General features: G+C 33.8%; 1 protein-coding gene across 1 annotated transcript; it reads left to right on the top strand.

The window, feature by feature from the left end:
- The first annotated feature begins 663 nt into the window (after positions 1-663).
- Positions 664-21,411, top strand: LOC111710534 (myotubularin-related protein 4). Its single transcript, XM_023484639.1, has 24 exons — positions 664-1,251; positions 2,829-2,889; positions 3,606-3,703; positions 4,737-4,795; positions 5,647-5,852; positions 9,009-9,067; positions 9,176-9,313; positions 9,419-9,768; positions 10,170-10,233; positions 10,662-10,739; positions 12,054-12,151; positions 12,817-12,885; positions 13,028-13,085; positions 13,768-13,868; positions 14,425-14,511; positions 15,587-15,656; positions 15,972-16,133; positions 16,921-17,071; positions 18,305-18,402; positions 18,989-19,068; positions 19,446-19,511; positions 20,087-20,177; positions 20,524-20,585; positions 20,905-21,411. Exons 1-24 carry the CDS (start codon positions 1,198-1,200, stop codon positions 21,251-21,253), a joined length of 2,709 nt encoding a protein of 902 aa, XP_023340407.1. The 5' UTR covers positions 664-1,197; the 3' UTR covers positions 21,254-21,411.
- Positions 21,412-22,243: the final 832 nt, after the last annotated feature.

The raw sequence follows: 22,243 nt of genomic DNA, 5'->3' as shown, positions 1-22,243 counted from the left end.
TACAATCTATCCAGGGCGCATGCGCAGCTGTATAATTATTGTTTACGCATGCGTATTATTCAGTTAATGTGCCACGGGTGTAACATAACAGCTGCGCAGTTTTTTACAGACAACAAACAAATAGAAAAACAGAGAAGTTTAATTGAAATCTTCAAGTCATTGATCCTGATTAAAGTCCTAAACCCTTCTGCAGGACTTGAATGCCTCATTTTAAAGAACCTGTGTTATTTTTATAAACAAAATAATGGATTTTGAATTGTATTTCTTAATGGCCTTTCACATGACGATCAAAATGATATTTGTTTAGAAGTTTCAGTGATAAATTAATATAAATGGTTTCTGTTTCTAAAATCGTTTCTATGTTCGTCTGAATTAAAGTCAAGAAATCAAATTTTTAACTTTTCAGTAAGTACTCTAAGTAATTCATAATTCACATGAATGCTTTGATTTTACGTTTAGTATTTAGCAATCGGTTTAAATTATTTTATTTTAGCCTAGTCACAGCGCTCGTCCCCCTAGCCTATTCTTGTCTCAGCGCTCGGCCCAGAAATTATTTTATCCTATCCCAACTCTGAAACAAAACAAAGTAATTATTGTCAATTTTTTGATAAATATTGGTCAGGTACATATCAGATATATATAATGATAATAATTTTTCAGGGATTGGCGTGATTAGTAAATCTGTAAATTCGACTAGTTCGTCGAATATTTAATCGTCCAGTGCAAGACGTTTTCCAAGATGAAGAAACTAATTCGGAACTGAGTGTAATAGAGATAAGCAAAGTTTTAGCGGAACGTTAATTTATCTGTGACAACGGAAAGTTAAGCTATCTTTGACAACGGAAAGTTAAGCTATCTGTGACAACGGAAAGTTAATACAACTGTTACAGCGGAGCGTTAATACATATGTTACAGCGGATAGTTAAGCTATCTGTAACAGCGGAAAATTAATATATCTGTTACAGCGGAAAGTTAAGACATCGGTAACAGCGGAAAGTTAAGACATCTGTTACAGCGGAAAGTTAAACGACCAGTTTGCAAAAAAAAATGTTGGCATGACGCAACAGCAGATGTGAAGTTCTTCAACAGCGAAGTTTGAAACATCCTGGACTATATAAATCTGTCAACCCACCCGACAGCATTCAAGTGAAGCAGACAACTGCCAGCTGTATCAACTGTTAGCTGTTATTTTGAATAATGTTCACAATGGTTCAGGCTGCTGAAGCGTTCCCAATACGGGAACCTATAAAGGAATTCATCAAATATCTTGAACTTATCTTATTAGAAACTGTAAGGGATTTTTATTCTAGAGAGGCATGTTTGAATCACTACAGTACCCTTGAAACCTTTGTCTTATCAACGATTAATGTTTGTTAACGGAAAATTTCCAAGCTTCTTCTTAAATAGATGGTCAATGGAAATTATGTCCGCAGTCCTTTTAATTTTTAATCACTCATCATTTGCCATTATTCTTGACAATAAAAAATAATAACTAAAAGAACTGTAAGCGTTTTTTCTTGTGAACCATCCATGCAAAGTTGCTAATGTCCGATTTACAACGGTACCCATAAAAGCTTTGTCTCAATAGGTTTTTTTACCGATAAAATGGATTCATTGGTTTGATTTTTGTTAACCCTTTACTTTTCCAGTTAAAGGGACTGTAAGCGTAATTTCAAGTGAACTTCTATTCAAAGATGACAATCCCCAGTTTACAACGGTACCATTAAACCCCTTTATCTGGTCAATAATGTGGATTTTATTTTTGATTTTGTAGGTTTAAAATAATTTGTTTTCAAAATTATAAACATTGATATATAATTCATACTTGATCAGACAAAGCTTACTGTTGTGAATCGGACATTGCCATATTTTTATGGAGGGTCACTTGAAATTACGAGTATAGTTCCTTAAGTAACGTAATTCAATGTATTCCAAAGCATTTTTTTCACTTAAGTAGATACAATCTTTTTTCTTTCAAGTTTAAAGTTTAACGCGTATTTTTGTCAGTATTTAGCGAGTCATTTCTTGTAATAAGCTTCCTTAATGTCAGAGCTTTTATTTAACTACTTAATTTATTTTTATAAAGACGAAAAGTCTTTTCTACTGATTACCCCCCCCCTTCTCCTTTCTTCTNTGTCGTTCTCCCTTCCTTTTCAAGAAATCCTGCCCCCCTTTCTCCCTTCTAGAAACCCTGCCCATTCTCAAAACTTTCGCAGAGAAACCGCAAATGCAAATAAACAAACAAAAACATTGGTATCAAAACAGAAAACAGTAAAATCGGAAAATTTTCCAAAAAAATATTTGAAGCACACAAATGTTCTGTCAGAATACAGAAAAATCGGGAAACACCAACTCTCAACCATTTTCATTTGAAAATAAAGAGTCAGAAAGTTAAAGGTTATTTCCACATTTTAAATCAGATTAAGGTTTCAAGTGTTTTTAAGTTTTAAATCGAGCATTGCATGGAGGGGCTCTTAAAATTACGCTTACAGCCCCTTTATATTGCCTGTCCTTGAAAAGTAGAAAATTAGTAAATATGAATTCTAATCTGTCTGTAATTGTATTTTTTTTTATTTTATTCTTTTTTATTTGTATTTGACGGCAGACGATATTTGTGAATGCAACGCTATCTTCTCTATAAAATAAAACTCTTTACTCATATATATATATATGATGGCTATAGCTGTCAAAACGGATGGAAAAAATTGTCTGAATTTTTTTTTATGGAATCCTTAACATTTTTTTTTCAAAATTCGATTTTTTTAAATTCCACTGTTAACACCGAGCACTTACCTAGTATTCTGTAATTGATGAATACGATTGAACAGGAACGCGAGGATCTGGTTCCTCTTTATCCTCCCCTACCAGGAGAATCTATTCTCTACTTAGGTATACAATACATACATTTAATTCAATTTCTGATCCCAAATGGGATTGGGTTAATAGCACATTTAGGGGGCATGAAAATACATGTTTTGTATCATTGTGTGCTCGTGTACTACACTTCAGTAATGTTCACTGCATTTGGGGTGTGAAAGATGTAATATTATTATTATATCAGACAAATTATGATATACAGAAAAATAAACACTCCCTTGCAGTATACAATATACATTCTGCAGTATGGAATTTTTTCTACAACTTGACATCATACTTCCAATTGCTTACAACAACATGGTTAATTTCTGCCCCTGATATTAATCAATCAATTAGTTTGGATCGTATTGGATAGAATCATAGGGACATCTCACATTGATTGATTAGATATCTTTGATTATTTAGTTAGATCGATATTAAGGATTGACTTGTTACTAAATGATTCTAATAAGTTGGTAAAAAAATGCCAAAAAAGTTGTTTTATTGATTTATCTAATTCGTGTTTGTGAATTGTGACGTTGACGTTGATTAGAATTATTTAATTGATAAATAAATTGATTTCTTAGTTAATTCAAGAAATATGGATGGTTGAATGATTTTAATATCAAGCCTTTATTCGAATTGATGAACGTAACTTTGATTGATTAAGTGATTGGATGATTGAATTATTGACTGATTGGTGCAGGGATTGATTGATTGTTTGATTGATTGATTGATTGTCTACCTAGGTGAGACGAGGAAGGGATGTATATCTCTGTCCAACTACCGTCTATATGTAACCGTTCCTCCAGGCTTTATTAATATTCCTCTAGGACTAATTGATCAGGTAATTCAATTGATGAGATAATTAATCAGCTGCTTAATTGATGAGACAATTGATCAGCTACTTAATTGATGAGACAATTGTTCAGCTTCTTAATTGATGAGACAATTGATCACGTAGCTTTATTGATGAGACAATTAATTAGCTACTCAATTGATTAGACAATTAATGAGCTACTTTAATTGATGAGACAATTGATTAGCTACTTAATTGATTAGACAATTGATTAGCTGCTTAACTGATGAGATAATTGATCAACTACTTAAATTAATGAGACAATTGATCAGCTTCCTAATTGATGAGACAATTGATCAGCTTCTTAATTGATGAGACCATTGATCAGCTTCTTAATTGATGAGACAATTGATCAGCTTCTTAATTGATGAGACAATTGATCAGCTTCTTAATTGATGAGACCATTGATCAGCTTCTTGATTGATGAGACAATGATCAGCTATTTTAATTGATAATCCAATTGATCAGCTTCTTAATCGATAAGACAATTGATCAGCTTCTTATTTGATGAGACAATTGATCAGCATCTTAATTGATGCAACAGTTTATCAGCATCTTAATTAGTGAAACAGTTTATCAGCATCTTAATTGATGAAACAGTTTATCAGCATCTTAATTGATGAGATAACTGATCAGCTTCTTTATTGATGAGACAACTGATCAGCTTCTTAGCTGATGAGACAATTGAACAGCTTCTTAACTGATGAGACAATTGATCAACTTCTTAATTGACGAGACAATTGATCAACTTCTTAGCTGATGAGACAATTGATCAACTTCTTAATTGACGAGACAATTGATCAACTTCTTAATTGATGAGACAATTGATCAGCTACTTCAATTGATTAGAGAGGCAAATGTTTTGATAGATGATTTTTGATGTAGGTATTCAATGAGGTAGACAATTGTTCAAGTGGACAACTGATCAAAAAATGAATTAATCAGATGGAGAATTGTGAAATTTTTGTTCGAGATTTCTCAGGTTTTTATGGTTTCCATAATTTTTCCCTTTTTTTACTAGATTGAAGTCCGAGATATGTTTTTTCTTCAGTTATACTGCAAAGATGGTAGATACTACAGGTGATTGCTTGATTCATTGATTCCTTGACTAGACTAAGGCCGAATTTAAAGAATTTGAGCCGCAGCTTAAATTAAAGCAGCGGCTCCAATATGGTTGGGTCCGCTTAAAATTGTATTCAATTTGTTAAGGTTTAATCCGGCGCTCAATTGACATCGGTTTTTGGGAAATTTGAGACGCGGCTTAAATTCATTAAATTCGGACTCTAACTGCCTTGACATTTGTTTTTTTCTTCGATTCTTATAACTGACGTCTGATTCTTTAATTTGAGGAAATAGTTTTAGAAACTTTAAATTATGTTTAAATTCAGCCTTATGAAAGTTTTTCTTTTCATTGTTGGGGAAAACTTTATTGGGGAAATTATTTAGAGGAAATATTTACCCTTGTTTTATTACATTCAATATAAATAAGCACCTTCGATTTGAACTTTAAATTGTTGCTCTTTAGTCAATTTTTGAAACACTTTAAGGCAAATCTTTTCAATTCTAACAATCCATAACCCTTCCCATTGGTCATGTGAGGTTCCATAAAAAAAAAAAATATGGTCCCTTCGGTTCAGCCGTTTTGACATTTATGGGTTACAAACAAAGAAACAGACAAGCAAAAAATATATATACTAAAACTAGGCTTATCTTCTTTTTCAATTTATAACATTTTGCCCTTGTATACATTTTATAATTTTTCAAATCTTGATCATTCATAGACCTTCCTTGGGATGATGCGAGGTCCCACACAAAATTTGGGCCCGATCGGTTCAGCCGTTTTAACGTTTATTGGATACCAACAGACAGACAAGCAAAGTATATACATAGATAGATTTCTACAATATCAAAACCATTTTTTCGTTATTTAGGATTCAGTTCGGCAGCTCAGGGTCCTGCGAGGAATGGACGAAACGGCTGTTGGACGAAATGTCGCCGCCGGTCAAAATCGAGGACATATTCGCCTTCGGCCACCTGGCGTGGAGCTTGGAGGGGGGTGTGGAGGAGGGGGAGGGGGCTGGGGAGGAGACATCTTGGTTTAGAGCTGAACTAGCCAGACTTAGGTTTGATCTTCAAGGTAAGTTCTAGAAACTTCTATTCTTAAAGAGACCGTTAACTTAACTTTTCTATTCTTGAAGGGACTGTTAACTTAACTTTTCTATTCTTAAAGAGACTGTTGACTTAACTTTTCTATTCTTAAAGGGACTGCTTACTTAACTTTTCTATTCTGAAAGGGACTGTTAATTTAACTTTTCTATTCTTATAGAGACTGTTGACTTAAATTTTCTATTCTTAAAGGGACTGCTGACTTAAATTTTCTATTCTTAAAGGGACTGCTGACTTAACTTTTCTATTCTTAAAGGGACTGTTAACTTAACTTTTCTATTCTTAAAGGGACTGCTGACTTATCTTTTCTATTCTTAAAGGGACTGTTAACTTAACTTTTCTATTCTTAAAGGGACTGCTGACTTAACTTTTCTATTCTTAAACGGACTGTTGACTTAACTTTTCTATTCTTAATGAAATGCTGACTTAACTTTTCTATTCTTAAAGGGAATGCTGACTTAACTTTTTTATTCTTAAAGGGACCGCTGACTTAACTTTTCTATTCTTAAAGGGACTGTTAACTTAACTTTTCTATTCTTAAACGGACTGTTGACTTAACTTTTCTATTCTTAAAGGGACTGTTGACTTAACTTTTCTATTCTTAAAGAGACTGTTGACTTAAATTTTCTATTCTTAAAGAGACTGCTGACTTAACTTTTCTATTCTTAAAGGGACTGTTGACTTAACTTTTCTATTCTTAAAGAGACTGCTGACTTAAGTTTTCTTTTCTTTATGAATCGGGGTAGTATTGAGGATCCCTTGAAATAACAGCTTCAGTCCCTTTAAAATAAATTTAAATAGTTAAACATTTTAAACAGAGTCAGAATTTAATGATTTTGAGCCGCGTCTCAAACCCACAAAAAAAACGGTTTCATTGAGCGCCGGCTTAAATCTTAAAACATTGAATACAATTTTACGTGGAACCAACCATATTTGAGGTGCGGGTCAAATTCTTTAAATTCGGTCCAGGATGTTTTACAGAAGCTTTAAAAAAATCTATCTCTTTTTAACTGGTTTATATTTAAATTTGTATTATATTACATATTTTGTATACTCAATACACAGATGTTTTCAAGTCGACGCGTCATACAAGTTTTACAAGTGTCAATACTTTTTTGTTATGTAATGCTTTAGATATATAATTGTATACTAACAAAGCTAATTTCTTTTCAATAGAACATCATTTCATTTTTTTTTTTTTTTTAATATGGTACTTAAACTGTTTCGAATAAATCTGTGAAATTTATTTATTTGAATATCACGATTTCAAGAATTTTGTTGCATTTGATTACATGATCTAACCTTGACTTATCACCTAGTTTACTATTTAATCTATCTTTCTATTAAGCTATTTATATTTTTATTATCTATTTATTATATATTATCTATTTATTATATATTATCTATTTATTATCTAATTATCTATTATTATCTATTTATAATCATCTATATATATCTTATTTATCATCTATCTATCTATTTATAATCTATCTATCAATTTATCATCTATCCATCTATTTCTCTATTTATTATCTATATCAATTTAGCTACTAATCTAATTATTCGCACATCTTTTTATTATTGCATCTATTTATCTATTTTATATCCATTTAAATCTATTGACTATTTGAAATCATAGCTAACGATTTTCAATCTGTTCTACAATTTCATGATCCCCGCTGTAAAACATATTTTGTGAAAATGGATTTAATTTTAAAACGTTTCACTGGGTTTTCAATTCTCAATTACAAGTTTGTGAGATAATTATGGCTGCCCGTGCCTTCACAATACATTTACTGTTCTTAATAATTTTGTATCGATTTTTAGAAAATAATTTAATTGAACTTCAAAGTTTTCAAAACTGTATTATGTTAAAGTTTGCTTTTATTAGGCTTTGCAATATCTATAACCTAAAAAATTTTAAAATTCAGACCGAGTCAAAAACTATCGTTTTGCATAGTTTTTTTTTGCAGTGCTTAGGATCCATTTAATTTTGATGGATCCGCACTGGAACAAATGGATCCAAATCCGGATCCGGATCCAGGTCATTTCTATAAGATTTACTGAATTTTTTTAACAAAATTTTTTTTTTTTAATTTTTGTTATATTTTTTTTTCGCTTATTTTTATCCTAAAACTTGATGAACCATTCAGAAATGAGGAAATTTTTTTAATCTCTTTTCTCTTTCAAAAGTTTAGATTTGGGTTTTAGGAGTTAAAAAAAGGTTTTTTTTTGCAGTTTTTGGTTGATATTTTTACCCCTTGGATCCGGATCCAGGAAGCCAAAATCTTGCGAATCAAACGGGTCCGTATCCTAAGCACTGGTTTTTTGCATACAACTTCTGCCAGGGTCAATATTTGGCATAGTATAAGAATAACAAAATTTATAATTATGAATTGAAAATACCTTTTTTACACTGATGAATTTTGACCCTGAAAGCAAATATAAACATATTAAACAACCTGAGCTGAAAACTTTATAATGGCGTATATCGAGATTATTGCTTGATCCTCTCTTATTCTTAATTTCGAGGCTAACCTAATCTTGTACTTGTATCCTGAAAAGTGTATAAAATTCAACCAATCAGAGTCGCGTATATGAAGCCGATAAATTTGAAATTTTGCGCGCCATTTAAGATTAATATACAGAAACGGGAGGAACTCTCTAATTTTAAAAGCCGGTTTTTGATTTTTATTTACTATATCCAAGAAAGAACGGTTCAAGAAGAAAATCAAAAGTCTGTCCATTGGATACTGTGATTTAAGTAATCAGGATTAAGGACATCTCATTTTAAATTTTTCAGCTCTGAAGGCAAACCATTAAATAGACTGCTTTTTCCAAGGTGTCTATATATTTTTTCAGGGTCAAAATGTGGCATTTGTGTAAGAATTTCGCAAATGTTTTCTAATTTTTTTTATCCTAAACATTTTCCCTTCTTAAAGTACGTAAAATGTTTACTCTGGCTGCAAATAAACGATTCCATTTTTTATAGATCAAGATATTGGAAAGTTAAAAAAAAAATTAAAAGTAAACTTTAAATTAATACAGTTTTGAAATCTTGGAAATTTTATTGAATTTTTTCTAAACACGACACTACACTGTACACAAATACATTGCGTTCTCTAAGGTGCCTGGCGAGTGAGTATGGTGAATCAGGAGCATAAACTTTGTCCAACATACCCTCAGGTTCAGATAAACTCTTAAAGACTTTAAACACTAAAATATTTGAGACGAAACACTAAACTCTTTGAGACTGTACACACCAAAATGTAAGAATAAAGTATTTGTATTCAGGAACTACTGCTCCCCGCATGTATATCTGACGCTATGTTGGAGAAAGTTGGACAGTTCCGTTCCTCCCGCCGTATTCCGGCGGTAGTCTGGCGGAACTCTGCTAACGGAGCTGTACTGGCCCGCTGTAGCCAACCAGAGGTAAGTTAATCAAGATAAATGGGGAAGCAGTCAAAGAATTTTTTGTCCCCCCCCCCTCCATTCCATTCTTACAGCAATTGGTTCAATGATTGATTGATTAAAAAGGTTGGATGGCTTGGCTGGCGCTCATCCGAAGACGAAGAACTGGTCCGCGCTATTGCTGATGCATCTGCGTACGATAGCGGACGCCAACGTACCCTCTCCGAATCCAGTTCCAATTGGGACGCATCCAGTGCGTCAAGTTTATCCCTACAAAACGGTGAAATACCGTCCTTAAAGGATCTCTCCGCCGAAGTGGCGGGGCGGAGTGATGTTAAGAAAGTTCTAATTATGGATGCACGTTCCTACGCCGCGGCAGTTGGTAATAGAGCTCGTGGCGGAGGGGTGGAGTGCCAGGAGTATTATAATAACGCTGAGATCCTGTTCATGAACCTGGCAAACATTCATAGCATCAGGTAAAAATAAATGTTCAAGTTTGTATATTGAATGCTCCGACCCCTCCCCTCACTTGTGTTCTCAGAAATATTTCCCGCTCAAATACAGGGTTACCCACAAAGGATGAGATTTCAGAGACGACTGAACTGAATTTGTTTTCTTATATTCATGATTCCCTGCAACTGTAAACTTGCTTCTCTCTTTTTCAAATAATTTATTAAGCCAGTAAAGTACTAAATTAAGTGCTTAATTTAACCTTGGGTGCGTCATATCTTTAGAGTTTTAAGTCGTCTCTACAATCTCATCCTTTGTGGGTAACCAGTAACCACCCTGCATATTATATAATATTAGCAACTGATAAAGTTTATGAGAATTTTTTGCTAGAACTTTTTTTTAAATCTTAAACTGTTAAAAATTCTAGAAAAAGTTTTGTCGCGCTAAGAGTACTTTGCCATTCATCTTCAGATCAGACTTCATGGTTTCAGGTGGGCATTCATTATTCATTCATACATTCAATTTATTTATTCATTCATTCATTCATTCATGCATTCATGCATTCATTTTATTCATGGAATCATTTTATCTTTTCTCTAAAATAATTGAGCTTCCAATCTCTAATTTTTTGGTTTATTTATCCATCATGTCTTTTATTTTTCAATTATCGTTATCGCTATGATTGGTTTTAATGCTATTGGTATCATTGATATCGTTTTTTTTCTATCATTATTATTTCTAACGGTATCATTGCTATCATTATCATCATTAAGTTTTAGCATAAAAAAACGAAAAAAAAAATCATTTAAAAATTCTTATTCTGTTAAAAAAAAATCAGTGAATTTTAAAGAAATGTTCCTGACCTGGATCCGGATCAAAATTAAATGGATCCTCAGCACTGCTTTATTCCGATATTTAGGGTATTGATGCTACAAAATGGCTTCACCATATTTCTGGACTACTAAAAGCTGCTGTTAGATGTGCTACTGCCTTGCAGGTACTACATTGGACTGCACAATACACTCCGTAATGAGACAGAGGATTACAGGAAGGGGTGGATAGACAGTGTACTGTACTGAAGACTTCTGTATTGCTCTGTACTGTCACGGTGTTGTACTGTTCTGAAGACACTGTATTGCTCTGTACTGTCACGGTGTTGTACTGTACTGAAGACACTGTATTGCTCTGTACTGTCACGGTGTTGTACTGTACTGATGACTACTGTATTGCTCTGTATTGCCACGGTCGGTGTTCCTTAAGAGTAAAAAAGTTTAACTTGATATTGCTGAGTAAATTTAACTTGTTCCTGGTTCTCATACATAAGGATGATTGGAGACAAGTTTCCGTCAAATCATGTTTTTTTAGTGCACACCCTGCACTACTGGAGACACCTTTTACATGCTTTGTAACTTTTTTCTGTTAAAGTTATTCCATTAATTTCTTTTCCCAGACCTTTCTGCATGTATCACCTTGTTCATTATAAAGTCTCCTGAGTCTCCTTCCAAAGCTGAGGTCTGTACATTTAAGAACGTCTGGTTACACATTTTTCTCATTATTTGTGTTTTAAGAAACCCGCAACTCGCAAGTCACAACAACTTGCACCAAACGGCAACAAGCACCGAACAGCCCATTCCAAAAATGTGCTTGCCAGGAACAAGTTGAATTTGCTCCGCAATATTAAGTTTAACTTTTTTTGCTCTCTTAAAAAACACTGTGCTTTTATGTTCTGTTCTATTGTACTTACTGACAGTGTGATATGTTGAGATTATCATTGTATTAAAACCTCTTAATTTTCCTATTCTTTATATCTTCAATCTTTAACCTTCGAAAAGGTACTGTTCGCGTGTTTACAAGTGACCCTCAAAGCAAAGATGGCAATGCCCGATTTACATTGGTATCCTAGAAACCTTAATCTGATCTTATTTATCTATGAGTCTCCATTGCATCTTAAAAACAAGAAATGGGCAAGTCACTTTCGCAGGAGAAATCGCAAATGAAAATAAACAGTTTAAGGAAACAAAAATATTGACATCTAATTCATACTTGATCAGACAAAACTTGTTAGTGTACCGTTGTAAATCGGGAATTGTCCTCTTTGTTAGTTTCAGAAAAAAAACTAATCTTTGTTGATTTTCTATGTTTTATATTTGCACTTAAAAACAATTTAACAAAGAATTAAATAGTAAATCATTCCATAAGTAATCGACCATTCCAATGATCTTTACTAATTCTATCCTTTCATCTATCTTTTCATTATCATTGGACCTCTGAATATGGGAAGGTTTACTCGTATTTATCTTTCTATCTCTAGGTTGAAGGGAGATCTGTAATAGTTCACTGCTCTGATGGGTGGGATAGAACACCACAGATAGCTTCACTAGCTCAGCTAATCCTAGATCCTTACTATAGGTAGTGTTCGCTTCATTAGCTCAGCTAATCCTAGATCCTTACTATAGGTAGTGTTGTTAACCCTTTTGGATAATTTTTAGAAGAAAAATATTAAATAAAACTTTCAAGGTTTTAACTCTGTTTTATGTTAAAGTTTGCTTTTATTAAACTTTACGATATCTTTATCATAAAAAGATCAAAATAGAAAGAACGATCCAGATCGTTATAACAGGTTTGTTTTTTGCATCGTTTTTGCATCGTTTTTGGGGTCTTTTTTTGCATATATCTTCTGCCAGGGTCTAAATTTGACATATTTGAAGAAAGGCAAATGTAGATTAAAAGATATAAAAAACATTTGATACTTTAAATTTTGCCTCTGAAAGAAAGTAAAGGCAAAACGATAGTATAGATATTTCATTCAAAATTTGATAATTTAGGTTTAAGGTTTTGACTTAAAAATTTATATGACTTCGTTGAAACCGAAACATTTTAGATATTTTGCTGAACTCTTCGGCTTTAATAGATTAAGGGGCTAAGTTAGACGTAAAAAGTCTAAATTTATTCATATAGTTAATGACGTATAGAATAGAGTGAATGACTAATGACTAATGGTCTTAGATAAAGCTAAAAATCCAGTTAAAGTTAACTAATTAACTGCTGTGAGTTAATTAATTTATTTATTTCAGGACTATGGAAGGGTTCCAGGTGCTAGTAGAGAAGGAATGGTTAGATTTTGGACATAAAATGGCGGACAGGTAACATTTAACGAACAACAAAAAAATCGAAATAAAAATACACTGTACACTGTACACTGTACACTGTACATTGTACATTGTACATTGTACACTGTACATTGTACATTGTACTTTGTACATCTCTGACGTTTACCGTGCTTAGATGTGGTCAGGGTTTGGGTACTTCAGATCCTAACGAGCGGTCTCCCATCTTCCTTCAGGTAATTTATATATTTATATAAAGCTCTTCGCTCATATATATATATTTGTATATTTAAGGATTGACATTGATTATTATTATTATTATGTTATATATAGCTGGCCAAATGGCTAGATTTCGAAAAAGTCAGAGTTTTCTTAAATTCCACAGGCAATTCCAGGCACTTCAGCTAGTTTTCTTTTTAATCTTATTTTTACAGTTTTCAGGTATAAAGATCTCATTAAAACATTCTGATCCATCTGACCACTTTTCTTTATATTTGTCTATCTGTCTATCTATCTATCTATCTATCTATCTATCTATTTATCTATCTATCTATCTATCTATTTGTCTATCTATCTATCTACCTATCTATCTATCTATCTATATATCTATGTATCCATGTATCTATCTCCTATCTAGAATCTAGGGAGTAAGTTTTCTCGAAAAATAATTTTCTTTTCCCTAAAAGTTGTTAAAGTCATTTTAGGGTTTTATTCACTGAATTGGGGAAAAGAAATTATTTATAGTTAAAAATAAAAAAAAAATTGATCCAAAATTATCAAACAGGATTGAAAATACTTGCCTTTTAATGTCCAGCATTTTATTTTTTTCCAAATAATCAAAAATCATTTCCCCAGGGGGGAGGGTAATTCTAAAAAATATACACCCCTGTCTATCTATCTAATAATCTATCTATCTAGTGGTTGGATTGTGTACACCAGCTGTTACTCCAGTTTCCGGTCAGTTTCCAGTTCAATCTAACCTTCCTCTTCAAAATAGTTCAGCACACATACTCAAATATNATATGGGTTGAGCCGAAAACTAAATCTTAATAGTGAATATCCAATGTGGACACTTCTAATTTACTTTTGAATCCGCTCTTTTCATTTTTCTCCTTGCCAGTTTCCGACCAATGCAATGAGAGTTAACTCATTAAATAGCGCGCAAAATTTCAAATCTCCTGGTTTCTCTGATTGGCTGTTCAAGTTTCTCCAAAACCCACTCGAGTGGTTGAGTTATATACACTTTTGTTAATTCAAACATAAGATTAAATTAATCTTTAAATTAATAAAAAGAGAAGATCATGTAATAGCATTGATCTCGAAATCCAAAATTCTAAAGTGTTCAGCTTTGGGTTGCTAAAGGTGTGATTAAATTAAAGGTAAAAGAAGAGTTAGAAATAGTAATGAAGAAGAGGATTTAATTATTGAATTTAATTATCGGAAAATACTAAAGATAAAGTAAATAGCAGAATAAGAAGTGAAGAAGGATACAAGTTCTATTAGAAATGATGGATTTAACGTGACAAATGCTTGTTAAAATTAAAGTATTGTTTGTATTAAAATTCAACTTGTATCTGTAGGAACGTTCCTGGCCAATTCTTTGAATGAAAGAAGACGACTTAAGATTAGAGAAAGAACGCGGTCCATCTGGTCGTTCCTTAGGTGAGTGATAAAAACTAAAAAACATCTCTCCGACCCAAGAAATTCTTAATTTCCATAAGTTTTAGCCCTGCACTGGCGGATAGTCTGCCTTCAGATTTTATTGAATGTAATTTATAGGCTGTGCCTCCATTTTGATTTTGATTAAGGGGTTTAGCATGTTTTGTCTACGGATTATATTCGTAAATTTTTTTATAAATTATTTAAGGCAGTGTTTCGGATCCGGATCCGCGGATCCGCATCCGTGATGATGGATCCGGATCCGGATCCTGATACGGATCCGGATCCGGATCCGAGGTAACTTTTGATTCTGTGAATCGGATTTTCCCTATTAAATGTTATGCAATGTTATAATTTATAAACTATAGTAATCCTAAAGTTAAAAATGTCGTCATTACTATTATATAAATGTAAACATTAAATTATTAAAGATAATTTTGAAAAAATTTCGTCATGTAAATAATACATTTACGAACCATTTTGATTTATTTATTCCATGGTTTTGGTTAGTTTTTGGCGCTATCCGGATCCATATCAGCGTTTCCTGATACGGATCCGGATCCGACCAAATGATACGGATCCGACCGGATCCGGATCCGAAACACTGATTTAAGGGGAACACCAATAAATTTTGGGAAAAAAAAATTTACATTGCTAGATTTCCCCAATTTTCTATTTTATTTTTTGCCTAAAGCATTTCCCTTCCCCTTAGTAAATCATGAAAATAGTTTTCTCTTAAAGAGAGTGTCTGGCTAGACGTGGTAGTTGAGGTGAGAGTGCAGTATTGTAGAGAATTTTTGTTCATTTGAGACGTTTAGAAATCATAGACTTTCGTATGGTGTGTAAAGGATTTAAATCTCGATTTGGCGATCTGACTTAGCAATTATACATAGTACAAACATCGTGCAGGTTTCAATTGATTTCTAAAAATATTCTCTTCAATACTGCACTCTCAGCTCAACTATCAGCTCACTTCCTTTAAACACTCTTTTTAAATCACATTTTCTAAAGTGTATTTTGTTATTTTAGATCACATCCTCAGTTCAGACATTTTCTAATGTATATTTTGTTATTTTAGATCACATCCAATTCAGTTCAGAAATTTTCTATTTGTCCGAAAGGATGAAGTCCTGTGGCCCAAATGTGAGGTAACGTTTAATTATTTTGATAAAAAAAAATAATAATTTTGATAAATAAGTTTTCTACAAATGTTTTTTCCCCATCCCTATTTTGAAAATAATTTTTTCCCCAGAAACTACATATATTATAACGCCAAAAAGATTTAAAGTTTTTTTTCGTTGAATTAGGCAAATAAATGAATTTTGGTGTTAATTTTAAAAAAATTTCCCCTAAACCATCAAAAATCATTCTGTAAAATATACATACACCCTAGGATTGCTTAAATTTGTCTTTATATTTCACATTTTACTGAATGTTGTCCTGTCAATTAAATATTGCTTTAGGTGAGAGATTTATTAGTTTGGACAGATCTTTATATCGGGGAGGGATGTGGAGAGGGAGGAACAACAACCCTCCCTCCCTCGCCAGATTGTAGTTCTACCATCCCACCCTCTTTAAACAAGGAGAGGAGTAGAGAGAGCAGTGGAGATTCTTCGGATAATAGGGTAGGTGGACTTCACAACAGTAGGTCCTTTAAATCTTTATCAGATCAAGGAGTCCATGGGAAATCCCGAATAATTTGAATTTATTTAAATTTAATTTAATTTAATTTAATTTAATTTAATTTGGAAAATATGGTCATTTGTCTTGATTTAAAACTATTTAATTCAGAGTGATAATTTATATTTGTAGAAATGCGCAAGTCACTTTTGCAGAGATTCCGCAATTGAAAATAATCAGTTTTTGAAATAATAAACATGGATATCAAATTCATACTTGATCAGACAAAGCTTTTAAGGGTACCTTTGTGAATCGGGCATTGCAATCTTTTTATAAAGGGTCATTTGAAATTACACTTACATCCTAAGGAAACTTAAATTAAATAAAAATTTACTTCATAGTTTTTAATAATTCTCCCAAAAATTGAAGTTTTTTCCGGTTTCCCCAAGATTATATGACAATATTCTTTATTAAAAACACACTTTTTGACCTCTCAATAGGAAGGGGAATGGGGGGGGGAGAGGAATTATTTTATAGGACAATATTTACATGTGGGCCGTGGGGATTTAGAATTGAATTGAAGATGAATTTGGGTGAGTTTTTATTTTATGTGCGTACTGTACACCCCCCCCCCTCGTTCTGAAAAAGAACATCCTTCTGTGACTTTCTTTCTATCTTAACCTAACCTGGTTACTATCACGGTAGTTGTCCTCTCTTAGAAGGAGGGGGGGGGGGGGGCAAAAATTAAATATTTTCATGATTAAAAAATGTTAAAACCTATTTCTTGATCAGGAGGACTGGGAGAACGGTGAGGGTAGAGAAGGTGGGGGAGGAGGAGAAGAAGAAGAGGGACGGGTTGGAGAGGAAGGAAGGAATGGTCATCATCCTCCTCCTCCTCCCCCTCCTCCATATCCGCATAAACTTGACAGGAAATCTCACATAGGTCAGTTTAACTCTTCTTGTTCAAACCACAGACTATAATAGGCTCTCATGAACTAGAATAAGCAGTCCTAAAGTTGTTCCGGCACGACATGCTATATTTCAACGGAAGGTTTTGACTGCCATCTAACGGCCACTTGTTGCATTAAATACCCATTCAGGGTTTAAATTTTAAAGTTTATCAAGAAATCCTCTTTTTAACATAAAAAAAAATTTACGAATTGAGCCTATTTTTGAAAGTTTTGTATTTCGTATCTAATGGATCCTTAAATATCCCTAAATACAGACGTTTGTTTATCGGTCTTGTACACAATGAAACCTGCCGTAGAAAATATCGCAAATTCTAGCCTTCAATATATCTCGGGACCAAGGAGTAAGGAATAGAAAGGAGATACAACTGACGCGGTTCGCCCTACCATATAATTGTACATGCTTTGAAGACGGGTACTCCATTTGTATAAGAAACATTCAGAATAGGTTATTGTATACACGGTAATTGTACATCAGACAAATATTTCTTATACAAATGAAGTACCGTCTGCAAAGCATGTATAATCATATGGTAGGGCGAACCGGGTCAGTTATCTTCTATTCCTTACTCCCTGCTCTGGACCCTCATATCTCTGGTTCAAACCTAAAATTGGACTTACTTCACAATTGTAAACTTTTGTCTAACCAAGGAGGACGAAAATATTTTCATTTTTTACTAATGTATATTTTGTTATTTTAGATCACATCCAATCCAGTTCAGACATTTTCTAATGTATATTTTGTTATTTTAGATCACATCCAATCCAGTTCAGACATTTTCTAATGTATATTTTGTTATTTTAGATCATAAATCATTTATATTGGCCCTTAAAAGGACATTTGCATTTCTCCTAGAGTAGTAGGCGATTATATAAATACAATACAAGCTGTTTTAGAACTATAAGTTTACAATTAATCAAAAAGAAGCTGTTTTAAATTGACTGATTGTCTTGACTTCTAATTCATGTTTAACATCTTGATATAAATCAAAATTGAATCGAAAGTCGTCTTTATTGTACTGATATAATCGCCTACCACTGTATTTTATTTGAACAACGGAACCCCAGGCCAAGAGCTAAATATTTTTATCTTGCAAACTAGATTTTTCAATCGGAATAGCTTTTCATCTAGACACTATTCTAATTTATTTTTCTATAAAGATTTCCATCCATTTTTATTCCCTTTATACATCTGATATTTTTTGTAGAGAGTTCGACTGATACCCTAGTGGGGGAGCCCCTTCCCTCCCCACCAGTCTTCAATACATCCCTAGACTCGGACGGTCTAGCTGTTGCACAAGATGAGGTGGGTGATTAACCTTTAGATGCGCAGATTTATACATTATGCCGCGTGTTAGATGCGCTGATCTATACATTATGCCGCGTGTTAGATGCGCTGATCTATACATTATGCCGCGTGTTAGATGCGCTGATCTATACATGTATGCCGCGTGTTAGATGCGCTGATCTATACATGTATGCCGCGTGTTAGATGCGCTGATCCATACATTATGCCGCGTGTTAGATGCCCTGATCTGTACATGTATGCCGCGTGTTAGATGCGCTTATCTATACATTATGCCGCGTGTTTCGAGGTTTATCAAGGGAATCAACCACGTTAAAGGAAAATTTACAAAAAAGGGTGGTGTATCTTTCGACCTACGCACATCAGCTGCACTCAACTTCTGACTTTCGTCATATCCGCTATATGTGGTTTTACAGCTGTTAGTTGGACATCGTGTACACACATTATTTTCGTTGATACTAAAGAACAGGTTATTTTGATTGGTTTAGTAATTAGTTGATGGATTGAAGATTTGAGAATTGATTTATTTATTGATTGATTGATTAGTTGATTGAGTGAAGATTTGATTGATTGATTGATTGATTAGGTTCAGAAGCGTATGGTTGTGATATTCTCTCAGCACCAAGTAGAATTATCCTCTCTGAAGCGGGATCTATACATGTCAAGGTAAATATAAAATAGTATTCAAGGTGTCGCCAGAATTAGAAAGATATATTATTTTTGGGGGATTTTAAAACCAGGGTCTGGTCTAAAAAAATCATCACAATATATTTGTGATAGACGACCTCCTTAAAGAGAATGTAGACGTAAATTTGTGTGTGGCGCGTCTGATTCATAACTGTAACCTTATTCTATATAATGTGTTAAAGGCTAAAAAAAGTTGGAAATTTGATTATCAATTATTTTTCCACGGGCAACGTCCCTTCAGCTAGTATACTATAAGACCTCACCTCACTCTTGAATTCACCTTAAGTTTGGAGGGTGGATTGTAGGAATCCCTGACAGCATGATTTGATTTTGACTAATAGTAATCTTATTTATAGAATGGCGTTAACACAAGCTGGACTTGTTCCAGTTCAACCTTCTACGGATGAATTACAGGATAGCAGGTATAGAATAGAACATGACGGGCACTGCACTGCACTGCTTCTGCACTGGACTGCACAGGACTGGGACTGGGACTGGGACTATATTGGACAGGACGGCTCTGGACTGGGCAGGACGGGACTGGACTATACTGGACAGGACTGGGACTGGGACTATACTGGACAGGACGGGACTGGACTGGACTATACTGGACAGGACAGGACAGAGTAGTGTAACAATGCCAAAACTCAAAGTGTTCTCTAAGCAATCTCTAACTTAAAATTAAAGTCCTCTGTTTCTCTACCGATTAATGATTAACACAACCAATTGCATTCAGAGTATATCTGTAACTGTCTATATACGAGTCTAATGATACAGGTAGTCTTCAGGACTGACTGCAAATGTAATCAAGATAACATATATAGATAGATAGATGATAGATAGACAACAGGTTACAAATATGATAAGTACGATATAGTATATTTATTCCAATAGGAAAGAATAGAACAGAATAGGACATGGACCGGATCCGAAAAAGAAATGAAAGAATAAGATGATACAAGAAATATAATTCCAAGTTGTATCCCTGATATTCTAGATCTGGAGTAGAGTCTGCTACCAGTGAAGTAAGCTGGGAAGCTATTGATGAGGGGGAAACTAGGCCTACACTATGGGTTCCTGATCACGCGGTAAATATCCCCCCCCCCNAGTAAATAACCCCCCCCCACCCATGACATCCTATAAATATAAAAACATTCTTGACATAATAAATCAAAAAATTGCAGTAAAATTTTTTTTCATATTTGAATTTTCTTGGCGCTTGATTTCCATTCAAAATATTACTTTTTTCTGTTCTTTGTGACATGCTGGATCAATTTGGGCCCGATCGGTTCAGCCGTTTTGACGTTTATTGGATACAAACAAACAAACAGACAGACAGACAAGCTAAATTTATATATAGATAATGGATGAAATGAATAAATTAGTTAAATTTTTGTAAAATTAAGTGTTGTAAAAAGGTTTGTTTATGTTCAGGCCAGTGCTTGTATGGGCTGCAGTACACAGTTCTGGTTTGGTAGACGTAAACACCATTGTAGGTTAGAGTTCAAACACCATTTAAGTCGCCTCCCATAGAATGTCACGTACAAATTTTAACAATTTCCTTAATTTCCTCTGTTGTATAAATTCGCCAGTCAATTTTATAGAGAAGCCACAATTTAAAATGAGATTATTTCTTGAGAGAAAACGAAAGATATCTCATTCATCCTTGATTGAGCTATAGATTAAAAGGTTTTAAACCATTTTTAGTGTGTAAAAACTTGTGAGCAACATTATGAAAAAAAATGCGGCCCTTCCTACATTATAGATCTCTTGAACTTTTCATTTTTGGGTTTGATCCAATTTTTGTCTTTTCAGATCCTGCGGAAGATTATTTTGCTCTGAGTGTTCTGAGCAGAGTGTTCCTATTCCTGCCGAGCAGCTGTACCAGCCAGTCCGGGTCTGCGATACATGTTATGACGAGCTCACAGCTGATCGACAAACTTGGAGCAAGGAGAAAATCCTCGAATTTGAAATAGCACGGGAAAATTCAGAAAAAGCCCGCGAAAACGCGGTTAAAGCCCGGGAAGCGGTTGACAAACCTATTGTTGTTGAACGGCGGGGTGAGAATGGGATTGATACCGTGGGAAAGAAGGGAAATGTTCCCGAACTCTGTGATAAACTTTGCAGCTCCGAGCTGGCTGAACCCGCCTTAGAGGAATCCTAGCTCCCTGCAGACCATTGTGCCGATAAGACAATAACTATTCAGGTTTGACATGATAGTGACCATATGCCCAGCGGGCAGGGCCTGTAATAATTAATGAATTTATGAAACTAGTCGAACAGTGTTGAGATTTATATTATATATATTGGGAGGGGGGGGGGGGGTTATAGATTTAATAAAATTGTTAATCCTAATTATGCATTATTATTAAAATAAGTGAAAGAATGATGAGCACATAAACAACAGATGTCTTAAACTGAACAAGGCTATGAAATGAATACAGCGTTTCCAGAAAGTGTTTTCAGTTTAGAGTAGCGTTTTCATTCGCAAAAAATTGCGCCGCTTTTGCGTTATTTTGTTCTACGCAATTTTGCGGAACAAATTTTCATTAAAGGAGGTGCAAACTGTTTGAATTAGTTACCTATGAGATTGCACTTTTTTTGCAAATAATCGTAATGCTTACAAAGGAACTGATTACTTGCCTAAAACTCTATTTTGCAACCTGATCCGTGATGGCACACTGCAAATGAAAATGTGCACAATCTCGCACAAAATTCGAGCAGCAATTTGCCAATTACTCATTTTAAACTGGAGAAAGAAACAGACACATAGCATTTTAAAATGTATATGTCTAGGCCTACAAAAAAAGTATTTAAAGTCATTAAATGAACAAGAGGGAGGGGGGGGGTTCAGTCACAACACAAACATAAATACTTTGTTAATTATAATTTATGAAGAAAGTTGAAATATCTTTTTCTTTTATACTCAAGCCATGGTAATAAGGAAAGAAAAGTTTATTGCTGTTGCGTATTCTCTGCGTACATATTGAAACCAGTTCTGATTGGGCGGTATTTGCGAACAAGAATAGATGCATTTAATTTTCAAAATTTTGTTAATTCCCATAATAGTTTCCTATAACCAGAATATTTAATTGATTATTTTGAAAGATGGATCGAATGGATCCCTTAAGAAATATATAGACCAGGATTCCAG

The sequence above is a fragment of the Eurytemora carolleeae genome, unplaced genomic scaffold, assembly GCF_000591075.1.
Source record: "Eurytemora carolleeae unplaced genomic scaffold, Eaff_2.0 scaffold1064, whole genome shotgun sequence".
Taxonomy (NCBI): Eukaryota; Metazoa; Arthropoda; class Copepoda; order Calanoida; family Temoridae; genus Eurytemora; species Eurytemora carolleeae.
Note: the sequence above shows the minus strand (reverse complement) of the source record. Positions and strands in the feature narration are given on the sequence as shown.